Source organism: Strongylocentrotus purpuratus, unplaced genomic scaffold (genome assembly GCF_000002235.5).
Source record: "Strongylocentrotus purpuratus isolate Spur 01 unplaced genomic scaffold, Spur_5.0 spur5_scaffold_20, whole genome shotgun sequence".
NCBI lineage: Eukaryota > Metazoa > Echinodermata > Echinoidea > Camarodonta > Strongylocentrotidae > Strongylocentrotus > Strongylocentrotus purpuratus.
This window is the reverse complement of record NW_022145606.1, coordinates 37471115-37485008: the sequence shown is the minus strand read 5'-3', so window position 1 is coordinate 37485008 and position 13894 is coordinate 37471115. Positions and strand designations below refer to the sequence as shown.

Here is a 13894-nt window from a genome sequence, read left to right as displayed (position 1 = left end):
AGCATTCACCGCTCAGTGAGATAGGGCCTTTAGGGTGTAATTTGGCATCAAAAGAAATCCTCGTTTAGGGGGTGTGCGGAAAACAAGTGGTCACCATGCGGTCTACGGGACTGAGACCCCGGGAATATTTAACAATGCGTGCGACCATCCGAGGCATTGTTACATTTCTTTCATTTTCATAACTTGACCGCTTTCGATTGGAATTTCCAACGCTGTGTGTTACTTCTTCCTCGTACGTATGCTCTACGTGTCGGGCTGTTCGAAACAGGGAGTCGACATGTGAGAACTATCCCACTTTCTCAACTCAAGCAGGTTTTATGAGATTTTGCAACTTAGGTGATTTTGATGCAATCAGAGCCGGACAGTTACGAATTCGGCTGGAATTATTATTCAAAAGATTCAAGTCTCGCAGTCTACACCAATTTGACCTGCATGCACCGCTGTACCTAAGTTCGGATTTTGCCACATGACCTGCTCGTGAGGACTACATCGGACTAGTTAATCAGCGGTTTATAGTTCATTATTCCTCAACTATTATTACGTCGAAAAATCTCGCTGTGCCCCTTAAGTAAAGGCGGTACATGACGTCATTGATCTGCACTGAAAGGCCTTCTCCTTGATTATACACATAAGTAAGTAGTTCATACCGTTTTTAAATATTTTTAAAAAATAACACAACAATTGATTGTATTCAGAAGTTATAGAATTAGACCTTTTATATATTGACATATACAACAACAACAACCACAACTCCTCATAATAATAATGATGTTAATAATAGTTATAAACTTATAATTACCTTATAAATTATTTACTATTCTTTTCCATGACGGAAGTCCCTTTTCTTGTATTTGTTAAATTAATTTGAACTATAACTATAAATTGTGTACTTACGTAGCGATTCCCTATGACATGTTCGTTCTGTTTTGTACATTGTTCATGTATGTTTATCCTGTTTTGTTTTGTTTTTGTAAATGTATAATAATTTTGTGTATAATTTTCGCCTTATAACGTTTTATATATTCAGGAAATAGCCGAGACTTGAATGCTTCTTTTCTTAAGGACTTTGTTTTTAAATCTAATTACTGAAGTATGTGACAATAAAGAGAATAAGTATTTATATTTATAGTTTCAAACGACAGACTAAGTATATGTGGTTGACATAAAGTTCGATTCCAGTTTATCCAATGAGGACATGTTTTTATGTAATAATTGGTAAAGTTTAGTCAAGGCAAAGAAAGGCCTTCCCGATAACTACTAACATAGATAGTTGAAAAAGGTTTTCATCTTTTCAGTAAAAACAGGTGGATGTTAGCTGTTAACAAACTATCTCTTTGATAATACCTATTTTTGAGGTGAAATTATAGAATAATGCATTGGGGTGATCAGATCTGCGTCATTGATGTAGTATACAGCAGAGAAGTAAGATAAATGGAGATAGGAGTAAAATATCAGAGCGACGCCAATAGGGCAAGGGGGGTAACCCGACACATGCTCCGGCAACGATTACTCCGGTGACAAATGCTCCGCAAAAAGCGACAATTCCTCCGCGACATTTGCTCCGCGACATTTGCTCCGACGTCAAATGCTCCGCCGACAGTTGGTCCGCCGATAATTGCTCCGCATATTTTTGTTTACATAAGTAACTGTAAAAATCATAGGTTATAATCTTCAATAAACAATTCTACATTACGCCCTTTAATTTGAATCAAATGGGCAAGTATTATTCCAGGATTTATTGTTTATTCCTTGTTGGCGAGCGAGGTTAGCGAATGGTCGAAATTCTTTGGCTTGCCGTTTCAAATTAAAAAGCATCTGCGTGCCCAGCATCGCTTGTTAATCACTGATGTATAAAATGTATTACGAATATAATAGCATAGCGAGCAAACGAATTTTCATCCTTCTCATATAATAACTGAAAACCATCTGCCTTAATCACTAATGATTATTTCACGAGCATGTAGTATATTTCATACTCCATTTTACTGCTCATTTCCCTGACGTGTCCCGACGCCGCGCCGGCAGCATTTACCGTCATTAATTTTACCGACATCGTCCCGACACAAAGTTATAGGCCAAAGAATGCAAAAATATAGATATTAAATCTTTCTATATTCTATTTTGTGTCCCTTTTGCCTTGTCTTTAGCCTTTTTTTTCTTCTCTTTTCTTGACCTTTTCTTTTCCATATTTTTTTTCTTTTCCTTTCCTTTCTTCCTATCTTTTTTCCCTGCAAAAGAGAGCATTTGTCTTCGACTAGGTTCTTTGGGGGCGGAGCAATTGTCGGCGGAGCATTTGACGTCGGAGCAAATGTCGCGGAGCAAATGTCGCGGAGCAATTGTCGGCGGAGCAAATGTCGGCGGAGCAAATGTCGCGGAGCAATTGTCGGCGGAGCAACTGTCGGCGGAGCATTTGACGTCAGAGCAAATGACGCGTAGCAAATGTCGCGGAGGAATAATTTGTCGCTTTTTGCGGAGCATTTGTCGGCGGAGCATGTGTCATGGATTCGGCAATGAGTATATCACCTAATGTCCTGGTCAATCTGTTCCCTCAGATCTTGACCATTTAGTACAGCGTTTTCTTCAGCGGGCTGCCGCAAGATCGTATGCGGACACCTACCCCCTGGACACCCCCTGGATATCCACCCCAGTCAAATACGCCCCCAGGTAACTACCCCTAGGACATCCACCACCGGATAACCACCCCCAGTCAACTACCCCCTAGGACACGTATCCTCTGGACATCCACCCCACGGGACGACTTTCCCCCGGAAAACTACCCCCTAGGATAGTTGTCCGGGGGTAGGCGTCCGGGAGGAAGGTTGTCGTAGGGAGTAGTTGTCTAGGGGAAGTTGTCCCGGGAGTAGTAGTCCTAGAGGGTGGTTGCCCAAGGGGGTAGTTGTCCTGGGGAATAGTTGTAGGGGGTAATTGTCCTAGGGAGTAGTTCAATGGGGGGGGGGGTGGGGTGGAGGGGGTGGATGCCCTGGGGTTAGGTGTCCTAGAACCCCGCAAGATATCTCCAGGGGCTCCGCTCTCTTCCAAAATTTAAAATCGAATATGCCCGTACGTGTGTAAATGTCAAATTACGAGTGTCAGAAGGTGCGTTTATTAACCTTTTCTGGCCGAGTTTCAGGCAAATTTGCGTTTTTAATGTGAAAATAAGCCAGACTCACGTTTCTGTGAGATGGTAAACGCAAAGTTGTTTTGAAACACACATACATTTCGGACCTTCCCATGCTAATTTTCGTTTGGAGAAAATGCGCTACTCCGCAACTATTGACCAGGTGGTGAGATAAAAGAGCGCATGAAGTATTAATTATTATCAGGATATAGAATTTCTACATCAGAAAAAAGTATATCAGCAAATGTTCGCTGTCCTTTTCAATGATTTTTTGTCAATAGGCCATTTTCGTAATGTAACCAAATTTAATGCATAAGTCTTTGTGAAGTGCCTCAATACAAATTATTCCATTCACCTGGAAAGAATAATAGTATTTCAATAGACATAATCTAAACTGCATACTATATTTGTTGCCAGGTTGGACAAACATTATGGCTTGACCTACTTAGCAACACTTAATTTATGCAGTTCGCATTCTGACTATTGAATTACTATCATTCTTATCAGGTGAATGAAATAATTTGTATTGAGGCACTTCACAAAGACTTGTGCATTAAATTTGGTTACATTACGAACATGGTTTATTGTTGAATGTGTAATGAGTTAAACAAGCGGACAGAAACCTTGTAATTTCACACTTTTTTCCAACTGCAAAAATAAAAAAAGCACGCGAAAGCACGCATTAAGTTATCGAAGATTGTAAATCATTGATTAAATGTCGGGACATTAAAACATACGAACAAAATCAGATTATTCTTAAATATTGAGTTTTTGTCAGGATCAAATTTGTTAATTACCAACTCTGGCACAAAAAATATAGGAAGGGTGGAGTAATACATTTATAAAATTGTTTGAAGCACTATTCCCAATACAATCCCCATATAAAGTTTATAATTTACACTGACATTTTGCCGGTAATTTAATAAATGTGAAACTGGTTCCCGGCTTCCAAAATTCCCCGCAGAGGAAGAGCGGCTCGGAGAATGGAACTTCAAAGCCAAGTGGAATATTACGCATCCCATTGTTACGCTTTAGAACCCACGCATGCGTTTCAATAAATTCCACTCCTTCTTTATCAACTCCCTGCGTAGAGTTAGAGTCAGGTTTGTAATTACATACCTCTATGTTAGGATCATCGATGGGTGTGGCGCATCCTTCATTCGTTTTAAAATTGCCGCTTTCTCCTCGCACTTCGTCGTCTGAAAACGGAGTTCTCAGTCTTTTCAAACTTAGCACCGTTTGTAGCTATGGATTATTAGGCTTGTAAACCTAAAACCACTGAATAAAGGCTCCCAAACTTAGTTTTTTCCTCCTGCTCTCTTTTTTCGTGTCTCATTAAGGGCGCCTTACAACAACAACAAGGGCCCCTTACAACAGCAACAATGGCTCCGACTAAACATCTAAATGATTCGCAAGATCCCTGGCGGTACGCTATAGTTCTCAGTAAGTTTCTAGTCCTCTTTGTGGATGGCGGGATGGCTAAATCGTTTGGAGTTCTTATTCCCGAGATGGTGGACCGGTACGATAGTGACTACAAGACAATTGCTTTTATCTGCAGTCTGCATTCACTGATGTTCATGACAGGTAATATAATTAATTTTAATTTCCTTTTTTAAATTTAAATTTATTGTCCAATTTTGGAAATTTGTTTTCCTCACAGTATATAAAGGCACTTAGAATCAAAATAACTTCACCTACATAATATATATCACATACTATAACATAGAAATTCTTCAGAATATTGCTTTACATAAGTTTTATTACGTTATTATAAACAAAGTAAGTGAATTATTTCAAGTGTTCGATTGAACGGGATGGCCCGGAAAGGTTACAAAAATAACATTACAGAATTCACAGAAGACTTAACTCCATTTAAGTGACATCAGCCATGCATGAATTTTTTCGTCTACGGCTGATTGTCAACGAAACGGAGCTCAGTATTTTGTCGATTCTGCTTGTTGGTACGGCAGGCAGCAAGTGACGTAGAAATGTAATTTTCTCGTTGAAATTCAGATAACGTCTGCCAAACTACTTTTTGGTTTCCTCTCTTCAGATTGATTTTAATCACTCATGCGTAAAATATGCATCATGTAATTTGCATCAAATTAAAGAAGAGAATCTGAGCTTTCCAAATATGTGTCATTTATTAATTATAAATGTGACTAAGTTATGATAAAACATCGATAATTCTCGTTTTTCTTGGACGCACTGTATATCTTAGTGTGTGGTTCTTTAACTTCTATAGCTCCCATTGCTAATGTTCTGCTGAAAGTGATGACGTCTCGAACCTTAGGAATGTTAGGTGGACTACTGGCCTCAATATCTATAATGTGCGCCCCGCTTGCAAACTCAGTCTTTGAACTTGGTATACTGATATCTTTAACAGGTAAGTAGACGTGTAATTCCTGGTTATGCTATGGTCACAAAACATGACGTCATTAGGCCAACTTCTCCTTGTCTCTCTGTCCCACATATGATAATAATAATATTAATAATAATAATAATAATAATAATAATAATAATAATAATAATAATAATAATAATAATACTACTACTACTACTACTACTACTACTAATAATAATAATAATACTACTACTACTACTACTACTAATAATAATAATGATAATAATAATGATAATAAATTTTGGGTGAGGGGGGGGGGGCGGGGGTTGGAGACGGACATGGGGGTTCTTGCTTTGCAAAACAATTTCAGGGGCTTGAAACCCCCTCCCCGAACCGCCACTGCCCTGCTCAATATACATTGTCCTCTATTGTTATTATTTCAAATACCTCTTGTTGCCTAATGGATTAACATAACAATGATAGCAATCAGTTATGTAAAGGGCCATGCACGTGGGGAAGAAAATGAGCCGCTTGTATAAGCCTATGTATACTACCTTAAATCTTTATGAAGACTAAATTGTAATTAGATTAACAGTTTTCGATTTATCTGTTACCTTTTCATTAAATCGCAATGGTTAGAGCTATACAATACCCCACGATATTTTTTAATTTTTTATTTTGACTGTGATATCTTCCCGGAACTGTGTTTAAAAATAACCCATCTAAGGAATTCGACATAGCACAATCATGTCGGTTGGATAATGGGTTTTAAAGGAAACCTCATCCCAAAGAATAACAATTAGATGTATTCCTGCCCTTTGATGTACAATATTTCTTACGAAAATGTAAAAGAGATATATCAATTAAGATATTATGGGCATGATTTGATGCCTTTTAGCATGACATGGGCGCAGCCTTTTTCTTGAAAATGTGACGTACCATGTGAAGTTATACATGTACTATGTACCAAGCTTTAATTGGAAAGAATTTGAAGTGCCTGTTTAAAGAAAATCACAAATATGGCAAATAACGTATAACTAAAAACTGGTAATGTAACAGATGGCTATCGTACAAGTTTTAGGTCAACTACAAATAGGGTGATTTATAAAACAATATAAATAAAACCACCTCCATAGCATCTGAGATATGCGAGAGATTCGCCAGAAAAATAACGATGTTTTAATGCCGTCACAATATGAACTAATCCTGCCCAAGCAGACGACATCCCATAAAGAATGAACACAATTGCAATGCTCTTATTTCTCAAATTATAATGAGTTTAGTGTAATACACTAAACTCATTATAATTTTGAATGGTTTGACATGCTATTACATTTTGTAATAGCATGTCAAACCATTCAAAAGGGGATATGACCCGATTCTGATAACTGAATTCTTTGTTGGTAAATACACAGGATAAGGGTTAATGAACAATCAAAGAAACAACACTTTCAAATTGAAAAAAAAAACCGGAATAATAGCATGGACGGCATCCGTTACCTCTTGAAACGCCGAACATACCGCGGTGTATGCAGCCGAAAATACAATGGCGTCTTATTATGTTTACAAGCGACATATTCCTTCATTTTCTTATCCTATCATTTTTCATGAGGAAAAATCATATCTGAGAAGAAAGAAATTATATTTTGTGAATAAATATAACAAGTTTCATCTTTGCAATAATGACAATAAAGTTAGTTCTTAAAATCAATGAACCTCCTTCAAAATTTATTAACAAAACCTTTACTTTTCAATGAGGAAAAATCATATCTAAGAAGAGAGAAATTATGTTTGTGAACAAAATATAACAGGGGAGAAATTGTTACTATAATTCCTTAACAAAATACTAAACTATAGCAGTTGAGAAGAGCATCAGATAATTCATACAATTAGTGCTCTGGCAATTGTAGTACAAAGGATAGTATCAGGTGAATGAAATGCTTCATCACCACACACAGCTGGGAAGGAAGCATCAACAATCTTGAATACATTTACTTGATAAACGACTTTACATAGCACTTCACGTTATCATGAAAATGGTGAACGCCCCCCCCCCCCAACAGTAAAGTAAGGGTTAATGACAAGCCTTTCTTCTTTCATTTCCTAACCCCTCATCGAGACTCTCCGGAACCTTGCTATCTATTGAAAGAATAAATACCCAATTTGTGTTATGCTAATAGATATTATTGTCTTTGAGGTATTGATATTCGCCTATTAATTCTCATGAAACCGTAGTGTTTCTAAATAAGGTTTGTTGAGTGTTTTGAAGACAAAGATATTTTAGAATTAATTTCAGATGTTAATAATTAAAACCATAAACCGGTATTTGAAGAAGAAGAAAAAAAAATACGTTGAGTTTGATGCATTAAGACCAACATTATTGTCAAAATTAAGATGTGATTTATTTACAATTTTCTTTCTCGTTTTTTACTATAGGATTTGGAATAGTTATGGCAGTCTTCTCCACACTGGTTACCCTCGCCAGATTTTTCCCAAAGTCCTTTATCTTCTCGAACTCACTAACGCAGTTTGGTATCATATGTGGTGTCTTCACAGTACCCATTATTGTCGAGAGGTCGCTTGAAGCGTATGGCTATGACGGTGCCTGTCTCATCTTAGGTGGGATCTCATTTCATGCTGTGGTCTCTGCGATGATTCTTAGACCACCAAAGGATCTCCCTTCGAGTACAGAAGAAAATACGCAGCTTATGGACACACATTCATCAGGTGATAGCCATTCTACCATAGAGAACGAGAAGCATCAAGGAGGTGCAAATTGGGGAACTGAATCGGATAATGATGGCTTCTCACGCTCAAACACGGAATACATGCAGGTAGTAGTGGACTTCTTTCATTCTCTTCCCTCAGTTGGAGAGTAAAATCTTTCATTCTGGTCGAAGAGCCATTATGTACACTAGTTGTGCCTGCCGTCTTCTTGGCTAACTACGTCTTTTATGCTTGGCTCTTATTCCTAGTCCCTCACGCAGAAGGTTTGGGAATAGATCCATCAAGAGCCGTACTTTTGTCTTCGATTGCAGGCATTGCTGGTACATTTGGAAGCATTGTCTTTCTGGTCCTCCTTCACTTTAACTACGACTCAACAATCATCATCATCTTCTGTTGCTTGGTGTCTACCATCTCTTTCTTATTGGACACACTCAGCTCGACGTTTATCTTCTTAGCAGTAATGGCAGGTGTTCAAGGGTTAGCCCTGTTCGTGGTTCGAACTATTTCATCCGTGATGGCGAAGCTAGCAGTAAGAGATGCACAGAATATACCAAGTGCACTCTCCCTCTTTTTCTTCTTGGAAGCAGTAGGTGTAGGAGCAGGAGATACAATATCAGGTATATATACATTGGTGGTACTGGGCCCTGTTTCATTAAACTTGATATCAATAACAAGTTACAAGCTACTGTTATAAGCTACTGAAATCATGGCATGTGATTGGCTGAGAGCAAATTTGTCATAGAAATGTATTATTTCTTATAGATAAAAAGTTTTATGAAACAGGCCCCTGGCATGCATGAACAAATTATTGGTGCTCAAATCTACTTTTTTAAACAGGCACGTAAAAGGGTTTTTCTGAGGAAAGAAAGATGTGATTTTCCTTTCCTTCTCAATTATTTTCCTTTTCAATTATTTTCCTTTTCCACTTTTAAAATTTCTGTCAGGGGCGTAACTTTTGTATGAACATGAATTACGGTTTGTAGTGAGACATCAGCTTACCCCTCCCCCTTATAAACACTAGCAAATTTTCGCACGGCGACGCAAGTGCTGACTACGGGATATTTAAATAAGCTCGCCACCCCGTACTAGCTCGACTCCCGACGCTAATACTGAATGCCGTCATAGGTTTGCAAGCTACGCGGACATTTTCGCTCTGAGTGCGACCACCCGCTAAGATTAGCGTTCTAGAAGCCCGCGTCGCCGGTGGCGAAAACTCGATAATTTCTTATTGACGCCACTTTGTACATGACTGTCTCATGACTAAAATAATTAATCTTAAGATCCATTGTCCATAGTTTGTGTAACACATAATAGACTTGGGTTCAATCAGGGGTGTTAATCCTTTTTAAAAATGCGGGGGGGGGGGGGAGGGCACAATGGAGTAAAATAGGAAGTGGCGCGGACAGGGAAAGGGGTTCCTGAGGGGGGTTGAGGGGGATGGAGGGGGATGTAGGCCCCTCAGAAGTCGAAATTTTCGAACTCATTTGGCGCGATTTGGTGCATACTTTCTAGATATATTTTATTGGAAGTCATAGACTAGATTCCCATTGTTTCTTTTTCTTGAAAGGGAATATCTTATGTCACTATTACAAAGACTTAGATACATATTTGCTATACAAGCTTTATTATTGTCATTATTATGTTAAATGATTCCATGGAGTATCTTGATAACAACAGTTAGGTTTAAAATCAGATACTACATGTACCTGGCTTGTTATTCATTAATAATGATAATAATAATAATTAAACATTTTTATATAGCGCATAACACATAGGCAAAATTGCATGTCTCTATGCACTTTAAGAAAAGAAAAGAAAAAGTGCACTGAGTTCATGATTCTAATTATTTATGAAGTGGTGAAGAGATATGTTTTCAAAGAATTGATAATGGTTTTATAGGATCCTGTGCTTTTCAGATGTTCAGGCAACTTGTTCCATAAAAAAGCAGCTGCATATGAAAAGGACCTTTCCTCGTATGATTTTGTCATTGTTTGTGGAACACAAAGCAGGGACTTGGAACTGGAACGTAGTGTTCATTCTGGTTTATATGGAGTAATCAATTCAGTAAGATAAAAAGGAGCTAGTTAATGTACACATTGGTAGGTTAATAAAAAAAATTTAAACTGGATTCGGGACTTGATGGGTAGCCAAGGTAGATCTCTCATTATCACTAACATAACGTTTTGGTACACAGTTTTGGTATATCTTAATATATTTATTTCATCGCTTTCGTCCAATATTGAGTGTCCATACATTGTGGCACCTTGTAAGACAAAAGAAAAAAAGGCAACTTGTAAGTCATGGCTGTAATTTGTAACAAATGAAACTATATGAAATATTATATAAAGTAGAAATAAAATGGATGTTAGTAAGTAATAAGTGACTATCTAGATAGTGAATATTATGATAACTCTGAAAAATCTCACAAGGTAGCATTCCATTTACCATACCGGTGAGTATAATAACATTCCATTTATCATTAATAAGTATCTACAAAATGCTAAGTCCACCTCATATTAACAATAAAGAAAAAAACATCTTCAGTTCACACATCTTCACCTGAAATAGAAAGTTAGAGTGTGACATATCTCCTGATTAGTGAATCATACATTTCAGTAAATCGAAATTTTACAACTCGGCGATAATCATGTTTTATAGTTGAAATCTCGGAGTTCGTGGTAGACAATGTTTGACCAGAGTGGCTAGGAATAATATGGTTTAACAGCTGCTGAGCACCATTTTGTAGCAAGCTTAAACATTTGATCAGAAATAGCTCGGAAGTTGAAGGCTATACGATTCGAGTTCAAAAATATAGTTTGTAGTGTTTGTTAGCAATCCTTAATACCATAACACCTGATTAAATTATGTTTTGAACAAACTGAATTCGAACTGGAAGTATATTCACTAACGTATTTAACTATAAATACTGATCATCACGTAGTGATAATCGATTTATTCATAACATCTGAGATTTCTTCGAACTAGTATATTACCGAACACGTTTGCTATAACACCAAAAACACAGATAATACATCAAATAATTCAAGGCTTCTTTTAAAGTGCAACTGCTTTGACCTATGGCAGTTACAACTCGAGATATCAATGTTGAATTGTAATAAAGATCATGTCTATCCTAAACTACCAATGAAACACAATTGCAAGTACTGATTATGCATTTCAAAATGTTTTCTGTGTTATCCTTTTAATTTTTCAAATAAAATATACACTAACAAATGTCAGTGCATCACTGTATTGTTGACAGCCCAGGGTAAATAAAGGTCCATGAAAAAAGAACTCACAAATAATAAGCCGTGTTCATAAAAAATAAAAAAAAATTACTAACTAGTAAAATCTTTAGGTAAAAGCATAAGCTACATAAGTAAAATGTGTAGCTTAGGTAATTGCTAAAAATCACATGCATAACTTTTTACTTTAAAGGCTCACTGCACTACTGGTAGCTACTTGCGCCCTCTATATAACAAACAATGCCTAATCGGTGACCATTGGTCCCCCATGATCCTCTTTTTCTTATGTTAACTGAGAGCTGAGTTGATGAGATAACCACCTGTCCAGTGACCTTGTAGAGCGGTTTAATCCCTCCTGTAAACTACGGCAGATAAGCTTTAAATATGATTACACCTGTTACTTGCCGCGGCTAGCAAGTTTTCTAGTACTTACTTAATACAGCAGCAGCTCCAAAAATAGCGTGTTTTTTGTGAAAATCTCAGCAACACAGAGTATATTTCAGGATTATTCATAAATATCACATTCAGTTACTAGTGTTACTCAAATTGTAGGCTAAATGGGAATATAAGATTTTAAAATATCGACTTTAAGGATATGTTAATATAATATTGAAAACAACCTCATTAACCACATTATTAAATTAACAAAATGTGGGATATACATTTGTCGGTTGTTGTTCTAAACAGATGCAAACTAAAATGGAAATGCCATAACTTTAATTTAAAAAAAAGGTTAATGCGATTCACCAGACAAAGTGCATGTTATGCCTTGAATGTAAGGGGTGTAAGGGAATAAAGACTACTACTTGCTTCATAAAATTAACACATTTTCATCAATGTACAGAAGTTTGACTTAAAGTTGAAAATCAACTACATAAATTATAAATAGATCTGCTTGTAAAAACACTGGATACTGCTGAAACATCACTTTGGTTAATAAACATTCGAGCATTTACTTAAATCTAGAAGCATTTACTTAAAGAAAGTAGAAACTACTTTGGCTTTAATATCTTAACTTTTACTTATGAATGTGATTGAGGATAAGACAGATTTATATCTTCAAATTGAGAAGAGATGCGGCAAGTGAAACTTAAATCGTCGACAATATATTATATATTATATCGACTGTATTGCTGATTTAGTGATTGGTCGATAGTTAAAACGACGATGAGGGCTTTTGATGAAGCCTACATGGTCTAGCATAGTCATTTTAACTTGAACATTAACATAACCGCAGGCCTGTTACTTTCCGGGGAGGCAAGGGGGGGGGGAGGCGTATCACGTTAACCATATCACTGGCCCTTCATTGTTTCATATGATAATGATAAACTATAACATTCAGATTCTATTATTTTGACATGACTATGTAACTTTAATAACTGTTCTCTTTATTTCATTTCGATCAGGGCACATATATGATGTCACATCTTCGATGCACGCAGTCTTCATATCGTATGGTATTGCTCTTGTCGTTGCGATGGTCAATCTTATCATCTCTGCCATCTTGGTTTGTTACAAGGCATCAGTAAAATCAGATTCTTAGGTGAAATACGGCCTTCATGTGAAATATTCAATATTTTATGTAATCTTTACAAATATAAAATATTGCAAGCAGATATGTCAAAGAAGATATTACAAATACAAACGTTACTTCCAAAGACTTAATGCAAAACGAAACGGAGTTAAGTCTTTTGTCAACTCTGTGTGTTGCTATGGCAGGCAGCAAGTGAAAACGAACATGTTTAATCCAATTATGAAAATCCAAGCATTACTTTAAACAAATAAAACTTTGTTATTTCTGGCTCATTTTTCCCGATTGAGGTGTCATATGAAAGGGCAGAAATTGAACTTTCTAGAAATGTGGTTTTAACTTTGAAATTCAGATACTGCCCGCCAGATGATTTTTTTTTTTAATTCCTCTCTTCAAATATTTTTAATCACTTATGCGTGAAATATGCATCATATGAGTTGCATCAAATGAAAGGGGAGGATCTAAGCCTTTACAAACATGTGTAATTCATAATTATAATGGCAATTAAGTTATGACAAAACATCGATAATTCTTGGTTACGTTTTTTATGGGACGCACTGTATAGTGTTGATGTTCCATAATCCATAGAAATGTAGGATCGTAATCTATCTACATTGAAAAAAGAAGAAAAAAAGGAGTCATTCATATGTATCTCACCTTCACCTAAAATCAAATGTAGGAAGGTTTTTGAAAAAATAGGATAAACCACTTATCACAAAGTGTTTGATATATATTTGATTGCTTTTGATTTAGTATTAATATATACTGTTAAACATGTATTTAAAAATCATAGGATCACTTCCATAGGTTGTATATTATGCCGTTGCCTTACAGTTCCATAATCATCCTGTTTTTCATTCATTTCTGTCGGTATATGATGTATTATAATATGCTAATTTGTGTATTTTCATCTCGACATCAGTTGTAGA

The 13894-nt window shown here is 36.5% G+C and overlaps 1 protein-coding gene across 1 annotated transcript; it reads left to right on the top strand.

The window, feature by feature from the left end:
* On the top strand, positions 1–13244 carry LOC105442831 (monocarboxylate transporter 2-like). The gene is made up of 6 exons (XM_030993915.1): positions 1–632; positions 4459–4702; positions 5364–5504; positions 7899–8231; positions 8339–8806; positions 12841–13244. The coding sequence occupies exons 2-6, from the start codon at positions 4501–4503 to the stop codon at positions 12975–12977; spliced, it is 1281 nt and encodes a 426-aa protein (XP_030849775.1). The 5' UTR covers positions 1–632; positions 4459–4500; the 3' UTR covers positions 12978–13244.
* Positions 13245–13894: the final 650 nt, after the last annotated feature.